The 16,613-nt window shown below is 38.4% G+C and overlaps 1 protein-coding gene across 1 annotated transcript; it reads left to right on the top strand.

Annotated features, from left to right (window-relative positions):
* The first annotated feature begins 631 nt into the window (after nucleotides 1–631).
* Nucleotides 632–11,105, top strand: LOC106092068 (apyrase). The gene is made up of 2 exons (XM_013258822.2): nucleotides 632–1,981; nucleotides 10,192–11,105. The coding sequence occupies exons 1-2, from the start codon at nucleotides 909–911 to the stop codon at nucleotides 10,487–10,489; spliced, it is 1,371 nt and encodes a 456-aa protein (XP_013114276.2). The 5' UTR covers nucleotides 632–908; the 3' UTR covers nucleotides 10,490–11,105.
* Nucleotides 11,106–16,613: the final 5,508 nt, after the last annotated feature.

Raw genomic sequence — 16,613 nt, 5'->3', positions numbered from 1 at the left:
TCGGATATGTCTGCAGCACTCTAGCGCGCTGCTTTTTCGTAATACGAAAAAAATTTTCAGCAAAAGCTTCATACGAATAAACTGGTATTGATATTTTATTTTATTTTGTTATGTTTATTTTATTTAGATTTGTTGTTGTTGTTGTAGCAGTGTTTTATACACTGAGGCGGAACGTACAACGGGCTGCCATGGGATTGGTTATTGTTGCAGCAGTGTGTTATACAAAGATTTGTGATGTTTTTAAGTTAGAATTTCAGGCTATGAGTAAGTTTATTTTATAATTTTTGTCGTTTTCACTTTGTGCTTTTCGTGTTTTTGCGTAGAGTTGCGAAAGATAGAACGATAATTTCTGTTTTACTTTACCTTCTTATTGTTCCAAGATTAAGAGGTAGTGTCATTAGATCGACAACTAAAATCTACCCCCAACGAAACTACCTTGAGTCACAACTGTCGTAAATTGAAATGTCAAAGTGATTTTTAGAAATAAACTTTGTTTAACTTATCCTCTACAAATGTGTTTTATATTTGTATTTCCATCATTATAACATTGTTTTGTTGCTTATGTGTGGAGTATCGCATCAAATAGAACATCTTTTAAGATATTAGAAAAAAATTACAGCTGTGTATTCAAGTCTTTGATATTTAAGTGCATCCTGATTAGCGGGGCTTATGACTTTACCTTCTAATTGTACCAATCTCTTAATTGTACCATGAATTTTTCCAAGGAAGTTAGCCATATGACAAAGTTCACCCATACACTTGCAAATTGACGCACATGCCACAGAATGAAAGTACGCACAATCGCAATTTACTAGAATTAGTAGAATTTTTTATTTTTTTTTAAGAAGAGAAAAAAACATGCGTGGAAGAAATTCAGTTGTTTGACGTTTTCGAAGATAAATGGATAAATGAAGCAAAAACATACGTACGCTGTAAACAAAAATTTCGCCACGCCATCATTTGCTTCCGTATCCACGCATAGTTTTCAAGAGGCCAACGATAGCACCCCAAGAACATCACACAATCGTTCAGTCATGTACAGCCGTGACTGGCGATCCGCTCTGCGGACTCCACCCACATACCGAATTGGAAATAGGACTGTCCGCTTTAACTATCATATAGCAATGCTTATTGTGGGAACCTGTGCTTTAATTGTTTTATTCTATTACGTCCGTGGAGGCAGTACGTCATCTTCAGATGCGGCTTGGTTAAAAAAATACGCCAGCTCAACAAGTGGTCACCGAAATGCAAACTTAATTGGCACTAGCGATAACAAAAATTCTATATTAGATTCCTTCTTGCCATATAATACTACGTATCCTTTAACGCCTGCTGTCGTCGCAAGGCCTGGAATGGTTACATTCCGAATAGCTATGGTTGCAGATCTAGACACTAACTCAAAAGTAAATAGCAACGGCGGAACAATTTGGCGTAGCTATTTCAAAAAAGGACACCTGACGTACATAGCGGCTAAGAATGAAATTGTCATAACTTGGGATTCTGGAGAACCGCATGCTTTGGAATCAGCTTTTTCCTTAAAAGGGCGCGGCATGGAGCTTTCCGAATTGGTGACATTCAATGGTCGCATATTAAGTTTTGATGATCGCACTGGTCTGGTATATGATGTAACTAATAGTGAAAAGCCAATACCATGGATTATTTTACTTGACGGAAATGGATACAATGTGAAAGGATTCAAGTCTGAATGGGCTACAGTCAAAGAGCGTATGCTATATGTTGGTTCGATGGGAAAAGAATGGACAACAGGAATGGGCGATTTTGAAAACGAAAACCCTATGTTTGTTAAAGTGATTTCTCCATCTGGTGCAGTAAAATCACTTGATTGGTCCAATAATTTTAAAAGGATAAGGGAAGAGGCATCTCAAATAATATGGCCCGGTTATATGATACATGAAAGTGGCGTCTGGTCGGAATTTCATAAGAAGTGGTTTTTCTTGCCAAGAAGATGTTCCAAAGAAAAGTAAGTGATCTTGCAATTGTTATTTTATTGTACTGAATTCATAAGCTTTGATTAGTTCTATGTCGATAGTACTAAAATAAAAGCGTTCTGATTAATTCTTAGTCTATAATTTTATAATTAAACTTTTCAATAAATAGAGATATGTTTAGATTAGGTAATGTTTAAGAGCATGAGACTAGTAACCTAGGTTGTTAACCTCTTCACTCAGAGAGTTTAGAGTAAACCATGGCAGCCTATTGTACGCACCAGATTGACCCGATGTATTCCTTCATCGCCAAGGGCTGCCGCCTCAGTGTACGTGTTCGTCCTTTTTTGTCATGGGAGAGGCACATCCCGGAGTGCCTTCTCCGCACGCTGGTTCTGTTCGGTTCGCCAGAACCACCTCCATCATCGGTCGGTGAGGTGTAACCGGTGCGTGCTGCAACCGGAATAAGTTGCAAGGTGGTGTGCGAACATGGAAAACAGTGGGTCAAAAGCGTCGTAGTTGTTGTCTTCTGCGACCTCGTCGTCGGACTATGTGACCCCTCCGATCTCTCCGTGCGACAATATACGCAACAACAGCACCGCAGCCTCAATAGTGCCGGGAAGTGTATCTTTTTGCAGTTGAATTATAATGGTCCGCATAGACCCATCTCGACTGCGCCTGACGGATAGCAGTCAGGTCCGGTACTGCCGAGATAAAGCTATGCAACGTGTATATACCGCCGGTTGGTAGCTGTGTCCCAATTAATGGCTGAGCTTACGAACCCTACATAAGTGGATTCCTATGTGGCCGTAAGCGTCTGGTTCTAGGGGACTTTAATGCGCATCACAATTCATGGCATTCTCCCCTAGGTAACTACCAGCGGGGCATAGCTTTGGCAGGGCAGATTGAAAGCTCCACGTTTTGCATGGTGAATGAGGATGCCCCCACTAGGATTACGAGAAGGTGCAGCAGCTCGCCAGACATCTCCATTGCATCCCTTGATCTCCTGAGTGACGTATCCTGGCAAGCCATCGGACCCCACTAACCCCAGAATCAGCGAGCTGAATCTGAAAATAAACAGGGTAGTCAACGAACATAAGCGAAATTTGTGGCTGGAACACTTGGAGCAATGTAACTTAGGCATCGGTTTAGGCAAGCTGTGGTCTACTATTAAGTCACTCTCGGCCTTCTGTAGACGGAATGACAGTACCTCAGTCACGAAGACGTAACCGTGACTAATCCGAAGAGATGCGCCAGGTTGTTCAACCGTCAATTTATTGTGCATTTCGAGAGAGACAGGGCAAGGAGGAGAGCCATTCGCCGTATCCGTGGTCTCCGAGCCGATGAACAGCCATCACAATTTACCGTAGTTTTAATCATTCCAGGCGATGTGATAGGACAGGCATCGAAGGCATTCGACTGGGTCAGCCAAACTATTTGAAGACATCGCCAATACGGTGCTTCAGCCAGGCCTGAAACCCTGGGTCGCGAATTATCTGTGTGATCACCAGTCATTTGTGGCATTTAGAGATAAGAAGTCGAAGCAACGTAGAGTGAAACAGGGAGTTTCCTAAGGGGGTGATATCTCCGGCACTGTTTAACCTCTATTCCACCCCCCTTCCATCATATGCGTACGATTGTACGATCATGGCATCAGGCCCCCATTGATGACATCTGCGATAGGTTGAACGTCTGCCTCAACGAACTTGCTACTTATTAAGATGCAAGAGATCTGAAGATATTTGTCACCAAATCTACAACCATATTATTCTCTACAAATACGCGTGAGGTGAATAATGAGCTGAATGTGATGGTCGATGGAGAAATGATTCTGACTATCAAGTGTCCCAAAATACTTGGCGTCACATTTGGCAGCTCTTACACATGCTCCCCACATGCCACAGGAATTTGTGATAAAGTCAAAAGTAGAAACAAGGTCCTCAAATCACTTGCCAATACAACTTGGGGTGCTGACAAAGAAACCTTGTTGGCCACGTACAATGCAATTAGCAGGTCTGTGGTAAGTTATGCAGCGCCAGTGAGGTCTCGTCAGCTCTGTGACACGCAGTGGAATAATATCGAGATCTGTAAAAATGCCTCCCTCCGAACTGCGACGAGCTGTCTCCTCAGTTCTCATGTGGACCACCTGGATCAGGAGACAAAGATCCTACCAGTGCGAAGACATAACTACATGCTGTCTAAGCAATACCTTTTGGGCTGTTATTGCTGAGACCGTCTTGTGGATCTAGAGCGTGAGGTTCAGCGCTACAAGAAAGTTCGTCTAGAGCAAGCGGCACATCAAGCGGGTCTAGACAACATTGATGCAGACACGGTAGCAGATGCGGTGAATATCTACCGGGTGAATGTGGTCCTCGGCAGATGCAGTTGCTTCAACTCCTACAGAGCAAGGACGTATGTTCCAATTGTAACCAGGGACCATACGTCACCTGTTGTTGTTGTTGTTGTTGTTGTAGCCACATGTCTATATGTGGAGGTGTCGATCCTCGTCTAGCTTCTATAGGTGAGCAAGCTCGTTTCGGCCCAAAGGACCGATCGCCACGGGAACATGGCGGTCATTGGTTATTTAAGGCGCCTATAGCTCTCCTTGTCATATCACCTGTCTGCCCAGCCAGACCCCCTCGACTCAGAAACAGAAACAGATCCCTCTGGACGCACCCCCTCTTAGTTACAGAGATCCTGGATCTGGATACTCAACAGAATCAACGTGACGAAACATAGAAAACACCACACTGCTACAACAACAATAACCTGCAATCCCATGGCAGCCGGTTGTACGTAACGGATCGACTCGATGGAATCCTTCATCGGCAAGGGCTGCCGCCTCGGTGTAGAACACACTGCTACAACAACAACAAATGTTTGCCCTAGAAGAGCGTAGAAGAGAAATGAGGACGGAGAAAATTGGTAGAGATACAACCTTGCATGGTGCAAGACACCAATAATAAACAGAAAAATGAAACCAACGCTCAAGGAAAAAAAAAGTAGCGTTCACCCGGCATTGGGTCTATGCATGAGAACGACCTTACCCCCCAATGGGAGCTCCCAATGATCGCAACATGCAAGAATGTGGCTATAATAAAAACCAAAAAGTACGGAATCCAGCGGAAGGGGAAGAAACTCTCACCGTTGGGAGTGTTTACAATTTCAGTCTTCTAAATCACTCCAGAATGACGAGAGGAATAGTTGGCTGGAAAGAATTTATAGAAATATACTATGCACTCCGTCATGACAGGTCACTGTCTAATCGGAAAACATGCTGACAGACTGAAGATTGCCAGCAACGACTTTTGCAGAAGTTGTAGGGACATCGAAGAAGAAGAGACTATAGAACATCTTCTGTGTGTGTGTCCCGCACTAGCAGTTAGTAGGAGTTCCACTTTAGGTTCTCATTTCTTTGTGAACATTCGCAAGTTATTGGGCTTTTTAAGCGAGCAGGATGGTTCAACGGTAGGTACTAGAAGGCATCTTTCTTCTACTGTTCCTGTGGTATCACAATGGACGAAAACGTCTAAGTGAGCCTGACGGCAGACTGCCACTTAAACCTAACCTACTATGCACTTTCACCCCTGAAACAGTTTTCGCAAATGAAGCGTCAAAATTCCACAAATTGCAGGATATTGTCCGGCGTTAGACCATTGTTTAATGCTTTCTACTCAAAGACGAGTACAGGAAAAAAAAAAAAAACATTTAAAAAGTCAGCAAAAAATGTGTGGTTGCTAAAAGCATTTGACTGGTTTCCTTTATTGCGATTTCCTTTTAAACCAAGAAAAATCGTCAGAAGGAGATGTCAAATGGATCATGTGCTTTACAACTTACTCAAGTTCGAATGGTTGTAAAGCACACATCTGAATATGAACAGGACTCTTTAAGTCGACTTGGCCACCGTAGCACAGGGGTTAGCATGTTCGCCTATGACGCTGAACGCCTGGGTTCGAATCCTGGCGAGACCATCAGAAAAAATTTTCAGCTATGATTTTCCCCTCCTAATGCTGGCAACATTTGTGAGGTACTATGTCATGTAAAACTTCTCATCCAGCGGCACGCCGTTCGGACTCGGCTATAAAAAGGAGGCCCCTTATCATTGAGCTTAAGCTTGAATTGGACTGCACTGATTTATATGTGAGAAGTTTGCCCCTGTTCCTTTGTGGAATGTTTATGGGCAAAATTTGCATTTGCAAATAAATTATTTACCACAAGAAATGAATTTTGTATTTTTTTGCGTGACCACCCAATTGGTGTCATTTGCTCCCACTCTATATTTATTCTGACCAAGCTCTGCAATTTAAAGCAATCGAGTAGTGCAAATACCGAAGTGGTATGTGGTGTAATATTTGCCCTGTTAGTAGTGGTGTTCCTCAGGGCTCTGTTCTGGGTCCTTTATTGTTTATAATGTTTATTAATGAACCGTTCACACTAGATGAGATGTGTTGGAAATTGCACTTTTTCACACTCCAACGTAAATGTTATGATGCACTATTGTTAAGATTTACTTTTTCTTGCTTTATCTGTAAAATTTTGCTAATTTTATATATATTTTTTTTTTGGAAAAAATTCGTAATTTATTTTTTGACATTATTCAGCGCTGCGTTTATTTAGCACAATTTAGGCATTTATTTGGGATCACATTCTTTGAATGACTCGTTTTTGTGGCAAACTAGTCGTTTTGCCATTATAAATTGTAAAGGAAAAACGAGTCGTTTAGTCGGAGCATTATAAAGAGAGAGGGATAATGATTTGACATTTGAAGTGCAAGTTAGTTCTATAACTTCAAATGTAAACTTTTCAGTGAGAAAGTTGTATAATTTGAATTTGAATTTACCAGGTATTATTAAGATTCGAGTTGTGCATGCGATTATAATGCCTGTTATTTTGTATGGTCTTGAAGTTTTTTCTGGCAGTTTTGGTTATGTTTTGAGAAAGTTGCGCTTGTTATTACATACAGCTTTGCGTTATGTGTTTTCTGTTAAATGGTATCACCGTTTCTCTCAATTTGTTTTTGACTTTCTTGGGTGTTCATTTCAAGATTTTATTTGCATGTGGAATCTGTTCAATTTTTACAAGGCCTACCGAACACCACGACAAGGAATCCAAATATTGTCATGCCTAAATTAACATCGGTGTTAGAAAAATCGTTTCATGTGAGAGTTGCTCGTACAGTTAACATGTTACCTGTTGACTTGAAGTAATTTAGTTTTACTCTTTTTAATTTTACAAATAAGTTCATAAATCATATTCTGACAACTTCTTCTTAAAATTGCATAGCATTGTGTGAGCAGTTTATTAGTGTAGATTTTTATAGGACAAATCCATTCTTTATAATATTTAATTGTTTATATTTTAAAATATGTTTTTGTTAAGATAAAGCTATATTTAGTATATATTTTTTTCTCTTTAATTTTGTATTATATATTTTTTAATTTTGATTTAATACGCTTGGACTAGGAGGAGTATTGCTTTTGTATATGCGGGCTGAAATAGTGATAAATTGGAGTATAAGTGCAAAGTTTTTAATTATACCGTCACTGTATGTTTATCTCTTCAAAAATTTTAATGTTTTTAGCTATTAAGTTCATGTAATAATAAGCATTCAAACTATTTTTTTTGTATTGTTGAATCTATTTAGTAGTTTTGTAACTATATAGGGTTTCTAAGAGGCTAGTTACTAAAATGTTGAAATAAATGAAATTATTTTCAAATATAAAAATTTTATGACATGGTTTCAAAAAAAAAAAAAATTGCAATGAATTTTTTGTAAACAAAATTTCAATGATTTGTTAAACAAAATTTTTTGGCATTTTTTTTAAACAAATTTTCAATGAAATCTTTTTCAAAAACGAATTTTTAATAAAAAAAATTTCTAACCACAACATTTGACATTTTTTAAGATAATATTTATCTTAAAAAAAATTAAATGGGTTTTTTCTAAAGCCAAAATTTTAGTGACAATTTTTTAAGACAAAATTTGAATGAAATTTTTCTTAAGGCGAAATTCAAATTAGATTTTTTCTTAATACAAAATTCTAATAATTTTTTTCTTGAGATAAAAAGCTAATATGGTTAGGGATAGGTTAGGTTGAAAAGAGGCTGCAGATATTAATCCGCACCATGCCACTATGGACATACACCTAAGCCAGTAATCGGCTTGTTATACGCTCTAAAAACTATAAAGTAACCTCTAAAAAGAAAATTTTAAGTTAGGAATTCCGTGCTACTTACAAAATCCGTAATAGTTTTCAATACCACTCCCCTAAGTTGGTTCATGTTTGGTATTGAGTCTGCACCTAAGTGCCGGTATCTGTTACATGCGAAAGCCGGGGAATGACAAAGGAAATGCTCCATCGTCTCATCATCTTCCCCGCATGCCCTACACATGCTACGACTTGCGCGAAAGTCGGGCAATGACAATGAAAAAGCTAATAAAATTTTAATTAATTGTTTTTATTATTTTTTTTTTAATTTTAATGCCATTTTTGTGAAAAAATTATTGAAAGTTTTTTTTATTCGTTCTTGTTGTTGTAGCAGTGTGTTGTACGCTGAGGCGGCAGCCCTTGCCGATGAAGGACTCCATAGGGCCAATTCGGTACGTACAACCGGCTGCCAAGGGATTGTCTTTTTTTAGTAGTCTTCGACATATCTTCAACATATGTTAAAGTGTTAGGGCCTTATTCACTTAATGTAGATTTGAAATAGGTTTATTTGACAGTTCTTTAAAGGATACCTATCAAATAAACCAATTTTAAATCTACATTAAGTTTTGTGAATAAGGCCATTGGTATATTTTTCCCCCTTCTTCCAAAAGTATTTAAGTGGATCTCCTTATGAATTTTCTGATTTCTCTCAGTGTATTTTTAAGTAGTCTGAAGTTAATTTTTTTTCTATATTTTATTTAATTTTTTAAGAATGAATTAATGGGCTTAAGACCTTAAATCTGAAGATCGGTGTATATGGGGGTTACATTTAGATATCGACCGATCTTAACCATATTCGCCACGGATGTCAAAGATCTCAACGCAACTCAATGTTATTATTTTCATCGGTGTTATTGTTGTTGTTGTTGTAGCCACATTCTCATGTGGAGATGGCAATCCTCGTCAAGCTCCTGAATGTTAGCAAGCTCGTTATGGTCCAAAGAACCGATCTCCGATTGGTTATTTAAAGACAACAATAACTCCCCTTTTTACAATATATCGAGCATCATAGGCACTCAGTATTTGTGCAAGAGCCGGTGCAGCCCGGCCTCTCACTGAGACTCTCCGCTCGATACCGCTGACTATCCGCGACTGTCGTTGCAGCTACTCCATATGGAGCATTCCACTATCCGCAACTAAGCTTCTCGTGACAGCAATGAACACCACACAGATCGGACCTCAATGTTCCAGCCTGTGTGTGCTCACAGCTATCACAAAGGCCCAAGAATTTGAATCGGGAGATCGGTATATATAGCGGCTATTTCCAAATATTGTCCGATATGAACCATACTTAGTACAACTCACTGTGTCAAATGTAAGCGAAATCGGGTAATAAATGCGACTTTGTTGGCCTTATACCTTAAATCGGGAGATCGGTCTATATGGGAGCAATATTAAGACATAGATCGATCTAAACCATATTAAATACAGATATCAAGAATCGCAACAATTCGTTGTGCCAATTTTCGACGAAACTGGATGAAAAATGCGGCTTTTATTGGCCTTATACCTTAATTCGGGGAGATGTGTTTATATGGGGTCTATATTAAGATATTGACCGATCTGAACCATATTCGGCAGAGATATCAAAGATCTTAACACAACTCGTTGTCGGGTTATAAATGCGAATTTTATAGGCCTAAACCCCCAAATCGGATGATCGGTATACATTTGAACGTTGTAGATCCTCAGGATACAATTAGAGGCAAATAGGTTTAAAGAGCGCATTTACATACAGAAAAGTGCTTAAAACCCAACCGTTAACTAATTTAAGATTCTAAACTTAACTCTTTTAGCTCGTACATTTTGCATGTGTGTATTTTGCAAATATTTTGCATAAAAAAATGCATATTTCCGATATGCACTCCAAATTCGTTTTCTTACATCAACATTTGTATTTAAATTGGTCAAAATCGGCCCATAAACAGGAAGTGCATATATTCCCACTCTCTAATCATAAGAAATTAAACATTGCTCTTTTTTAATTAATTATACATAATTTGATTTGTTTTGATTTATTCTCCCGTCTTCTTCAGATACAATGAGACCCGCGACGAACACATGGGATGTAACCTTCTGATTTCCGCAGATGAAAACTTCAACAAAATAGAAACTATAGTTTTGGATCCCAACAATACAAAAGCTACGCAAGGATTTTCAAGTTTTAAATTTATACCAGGTACTGACGACCGCATTATTGTTGCATTGAAAACTGAAGAATTGAATGGTAAAACTACTACGTACATTACAGCTTTTGATATACAAGGAAAAACAGTATACGCTTTAAAGCACATCGAAACTGATTTGAAATATGAAGGCTTTGAGTTTATTTAGTTATTTAATAGGTTGTTGTAGCAATTTCACTTGAAGCATCATAGTATTTAATGTAGAAGAAAAAATATTAACGATACCTGAAGGTCCAAAAAAAAAAATGATTAAGTCATATATCCATGTTGTGTGAGAATTTCATGAAAAGCTGCGAAAGTACTGTTTCTGTCCATTTGAACGCATAAATAATCAGATATTGGCCTCTTTTACGAAGATTGTTTCTAAATTTCTACTACGATTTCAATCGAAACCAATAAAAATGCTTGCAAGCTAAATTTATTGGAAAAATCCTACATTTTTTTAAATAATACCCAACAAAATGCAAAACCAGGGGCCGATTTAATGCAGACATTAACAATCTTTCATTTTTGAATTATCTCTTCCGATAATGAATGATTTCTTGTGAAATGCAAGAAGGCATTCGATAACATCCATTAAATACATGATAAGTTTTTATTCGATACGAAAGCGCACCCATTAACATATCCGGTGTATCGGTCCCAGGTTAAACTTCGGTTGGCGCGATTTGCTTAAAAACAAAAGCTTATAATCACAAGTCACGAAACTGTAACTTTGCGTTGCCAAGAGATAAAGCCATAAAATAAAAATTCGTAGAAAGCTAGACATTTATGTAAGTTTAATTCAGTATCTCCCATGCCGGGACTTATTTCGTAAGTCCCATGGGCTTAATTGGGATTATCTTTTTGTATACGTATATAATGTAATGTGCAATAGTGTGCGTATTTTTGTCCATCACTGCTATAGACCACTAAGCTAAATGCTTCAACTCAAAGAATAGCTTGGCAAATAATTTAAAAAAGCATTGCACTTGCTACTCGGATCGCGATTTCTGGTCCGCCAAGGAAGGCACGTCGCAAGAAAGGCACTGGCAGCATCCGTCAACGGCTAGCAAAACGAATACGTTTTGCAAAGTGTTCTGTTTGTTGTTATTAACATTGTTGGATAAGTGGAGTCAGTACAAGAGAAGTAAGTATTTCTTGTCTCTCATAGCGTTGGGGAACAAGTAAACTTAAGCAGCTCTGTTGTTGTGGCAACATTCGCATGTGGAGGTGGCGATCCTCGTCAAGCTCCATAGGTAGGTAAGCTCTTTCCGGTCCATATCGCGGCGAGAACAAGATGGCCATTGGTTATTTAATGGCGCCAATATAGGCTCTCCTCTCGATACCGCCGATTGTCCACGACTGCAATTGCAGCTACTCCTTATGAAGCGTTTCACTATCCGCAATCTATGGATGCATCCGATAGCTCCCAGCTTCCAAGCCCCTCGTCATAAAGATGAACACCACATAGATCGGAGCTCAAAATTCAAGCCTGTGCCCGGTTTAAAAAACTCTGTTGTGTGTTTTGCATCCTATCTTCTTGTTGTGAGTCACGGTGTGTCTGAATTAACATTAAATACAAAGGTCTTCCATGTAGAAAATTAGTAGAGGTTCTCAATTTTCAATGTTCATAGGTGAGAAAAATTAAAAAACTAAAATAATCTGTGGAAGTTTTTAAATATTTAAATCAAATTTGCAGAGTCATGCGGACGAACTATAAGTAAATTTTTTTCGAAAACGAATTGAAAAATTTGCAAGAAAAAACAAATAGAGATATCTTAATGATTTTGTGTGATAAAAAAAAACAAAAAATATGCACTGCCCGAATCAATAATGGCACACTGACTGATCCCATTGATATTGCTAGTTTTTGGTCAACAGTGAATGGTCTACGGAATCAGCATATAAAAACTTACGGAATCAGAATTTCTCACCTCAAAATATAATTTACCGAACTATTGTGCCATTAATAAGCACGCTTCAATTATAGAGAACAAAATTACATCGACAGAGTTGTTCTTAGCGTTGAAAAAAGTCAAAGGAATCACGCCGGGGCATGATCGCATTACTTACTGCATGACACAAAATCTGTCCAGTGGCAGTAAAGATAAACTTCTTACCTTGTACAACCTTATTTTCGACTCAGATACCGATTTCTTGCAAATCAGCAATAGTCGTCGCAATACCCACAACTAATAAAAATTACAACTGTATACAGACCTATATCGTTATTGCCCCGCTTATCCAAATTATTGGAACGTTTTGTCTCTAATTGGCTCGCATGGTTTTTAAAGACCAAAAAACTAATTACCCCAAACCAAGTAGCTTTTGAGACCTAGCAAGGATGCGATGATGCTCTACTGCGCATAGATTTTTTTTGCCACTAAAGCTCTTTTCTCTAAAATCCACACATCTATACTCGCAATTGACGTTGAGAAAGTTTTTAGTAGCGTGGGATTGTGGCCCAATAATGTTACATTATATTAATATAATTAATAACTTTTACGTCAGAAACTTTTCAATAATGTTTGAAGATTATTTCATGCAAATGTTGACCGTGACTGCGCGTCAAATGGTCCATTCGCTTATTCTAACTTTGGCATACTCTTTCCAACATTTCGGCCGGTATCTCACGAATAAATGCTTCAATATTGTCTTCCAATGCGTCAATTGAAGCCGGCTTGTCTGTATAGATATGAGCTTTAACATAGCCCCACAAAAAATAGTCTAAGAGGCACGATCTAGTCGGCCAATTGACTGGTCCCGAACGTGAAATAAAATGTTCACCGAACTCGCCTCTCAATAAGTCCATTGTTACGCGTGCTGTGTGGCATGTGGCACCGTCTTGTTGTAACCACATGCCATGCAAGTCAAGCTCTTGCAATTTGGGCAAAAAAATGGGTTATTATCGCACGGTTGCGCTCACCATTCACATTTACGTTACGATACGCATCAACTTTGAAGAAGTACGTTCCAATAATGCCACCAGCCCATAAACTGCACTAAACTGTGACTTTTTATGGATGCATTGGTAGCTTTTGCAATGCTTCTGGCTGATCTTCAATCCAAAATCGACAATTCTGCTTATTTACGTACCCTTAGTGGTTCGATTTAATTGACCATAAAATGGAAGAAGCGCGCGATGAAGTTTCTTAACAGAGCACGCAATTTGATAATAAAATTCAATAATTTGCAAGCGTTGTTCGTCTGTAAAACGATTCATGGTTAAATTATAGACTAAACTGAAGATGTTTGACAGTGAAACATAACACGAAACGTGCGTGAGCTGTTTAAACCAGTGTTGCCAAAAAAATAATAGCTAAAAAAATCACCCTTATTGATTAGCCTACAAAGGGAAAACAACAGCTCAAACGACACTTTTTCCAGAATAATTTTAGTTATAATGAACTGGTGCAAAACATCTGGAGCCAAAATCCCATCTTCTAAATCATCAATACTTCACATACGCAGGAAACACAAATGCCAATCAACAGATTTTCTCAGTAAACAACAGACCTTTTCCATATGTCAATGAATTAAGAATTCTTGGAATTGTATTTGACAAAGGTTACGATGGAAAACCCATTTGCTAAAACTGAAGAAAGATCTTATTCCTGGAGCAAACATTATCAAATATTTATCCAGCAAATGTTATGCGCACATTAACATGCTCACGAATGGATTGAGGATTGAGATTACGGACCGGTAAAATAACCATAAGGGCAATAACAACCAGGACAGTAAGGTCACGAACTGTCTTGGAGTGTGAGAAGGAGATTAACGCCTTCTCTGAGGATGGCAAAAATAGCCGGGCCATAATGGAGTAAGGGGGAATAACAGGGCAGACGATTTGGTGGTGAAGGCCAGAGGACTGCCGTCAATAAACTTGGTTATCCCGAAGCCTTTTACGTCGACGCAGTCCGAGTTAAGGGCGTGGGCGACGAACGCGCATGTAACACTGTGGAACAGAGAAACAGTAATTAGGCTATTACTGATAGGAAGTACAAAGGAGGTCAGAATAGCTTTTGGTATCATAACGGCACACATAGGACTACGTGCTCACATATGCAAAATCGGTGCGGCAAGTGATAGCATGTGTAGGGCATGTGGGGAAGATGATGATGTTGGAGTATTTCCTATGTCATTGCTCGGCTTTCGCGGCTAAAAGACACCCGTACTTGGTGGGGACACAATACCAGACATGAACCAACTTAGGGGAGTGGTGCGGAAAACAATTTAGTACTTTGTAAGCAGCAAGGTTAGTGGCAACCTAACCTAACATGCTCACGTATTTTGTTACAATCAGTTTACCACGCGACTTGCAAACTTGAATAAAACCACCGAACTTCAGTTGGTACTTTCTTTATTTTTTTGCTTTGATCTTCAGATTGAAATTTTTATTTTCCAACAATTGGTTTGTTGCTTAGAATATTTTGTAAATTGGTGAATCAGCAAAAGCGCCGGAAGCGACGTCGATGCTTAGGTCGTTGTTCGCTGTTCATTGCTTATATTTCAAATTGCTCTTTTAAGTATTTTTGCGTGATTATGCTGATTTCGTCAAATTCAACATAATTATGCATATTAGGTTGGATAGGTTTCTTATTAGGGTGGAGGTACGTTACTCGGGTGCATACGATCCAGCATTTATGCATATCAAACAACGCCATTAGGAATACTTTTTATTGAATTGGGATTGCCACCGTTAGAGGAAAGATATTTGGAGATTAAAAACAGATTACTACCCTAAATTTTGTCCATAAACTCGTCTATAACAGATGAAGACGTTAAAAAAATAACCACATTAAGTGCCTTTCATCATATACGAATGTATACATAAAAATTTTACGGGCAAAATAATTAATTTTGTTCCAAACTATCACATTTGGATGTGTTCGGAGAGTCCCTGCGACATATCTTTCTCCAACTAAGTAAAGAAGAACACACCTACGTTACTCTTTTTATTAATTTTATTGCATAGCTTCACTACAGCATATGCAGTCGCCGATAACGCTAGAAGGTTATTAGCATCAAACATTTCCTCTGTTTTCATTGGAGCTGTTGCAGGCATATTGGATTTGGTATGCATTGTTAAGAAAATAAAAAAATAAAAAAAAATCTGGTCTTGATTTTGATCTCAAAACGCACCAATTAGATCACCTTCGCAAATAACACAGTCAACATGAGCAACTTTAAGCACAGCATAGGTGCGATCACCACACAGGTTGGAACATTGATGTCCGAACTGTGTGGTGTTCAATGCTGTCACGAAAAGCTTAGCTGCGTTCACATGTTGCGGAAAGTGGAATGCTCCATACGGAGTAGCTGCAGCGGCAGTCGCGGACAATCAGCAGTATTGAGCGGAGAGTCTCAGTGAGAGGCCGGGCGGCACCGACTCTTGCAAAAATACTGGGTGCCTATGATGCTCGATATGACAAGGCGAGTTATTGGCGCCCTTAAATAACCAAAGGTCACCTTGTTCCCGCGGCAATCGGTGCTTTGGACCGGAACAAGCTTCCTCAACAACAGGAGCTTGACGAGGATAGCCACCTCCACATAAAAATATGGCAACAACAACAACAACACAACTTCAGCGAAATCAATCCCCATAGTCATGTTGCAGTATATCCTACAAAAATTGATAAGAGAAAAATCAAAACCTCCCGATTACGAATGGGGCACACAATTCTAACTCATTAACACCTAATATATAATAACACTGACGACAAGTGTCCTAAATGCGGCGACATAGACAGTATACTATTGTACATACACTTCAGATATGCAGGCTTTTGCTCAGCAAGCAACAACGTTCTGTTCTACAAAACCAAGGTCTCAATTTATTTAAAACTAGCCATCTAAAATGTTAGTTTCTGTTTAAAAAGTTAAATGTTTATCAAATTTATATTTTTGTTTTTGTGATTTTTTTAGATTCTGTTTCGTGTTACCTTTTTAGTTATCCATTCCCTAATAAAGATTACCGGTGGTAATCGAAATATTTAAAATAAAACAATTTATAAAAAACACCAACATCTGTTTTTGCTAATTGTACATGATCTCAAGGCGAACCATCCACGTAATTATAATCGAAAAGGTCTTCAATACACAATATAATGAAATGAAAACTTCAGCCAATGCTTTTCTTTACATTATTCTTATATTTACTACAAGTCTAATTTCATTAATTAATTAGTACAAAATATGTCTAATCAATGAAAATATTTTGGACCCAAAAGTGCAAAATTACATTTTTTTTTTATTTTATGACTTGTAAACTGCACAAATTTTGACTT

This window comes from Stomoxys calcitrans, chromosome 1 (genome assembly GCF_963082655.1).
Source record: "Stomoxys calcitrans chromosome 1, idStoCalc2.1, whole genome shotgun sequence".
Taxonomy (NCBI): domain Eukaryota; kingdom Metazoa; phylum Arthropoda; class Insecta; order Diptera; family Muscidae; genus Stomoxys; species Stomoxys calcitrans.
The sequence above is the reverse complement of the archived record's forward strand: the minus strand, read 5'-3'. Positions and strand labels throughout refer to the sequence as shown.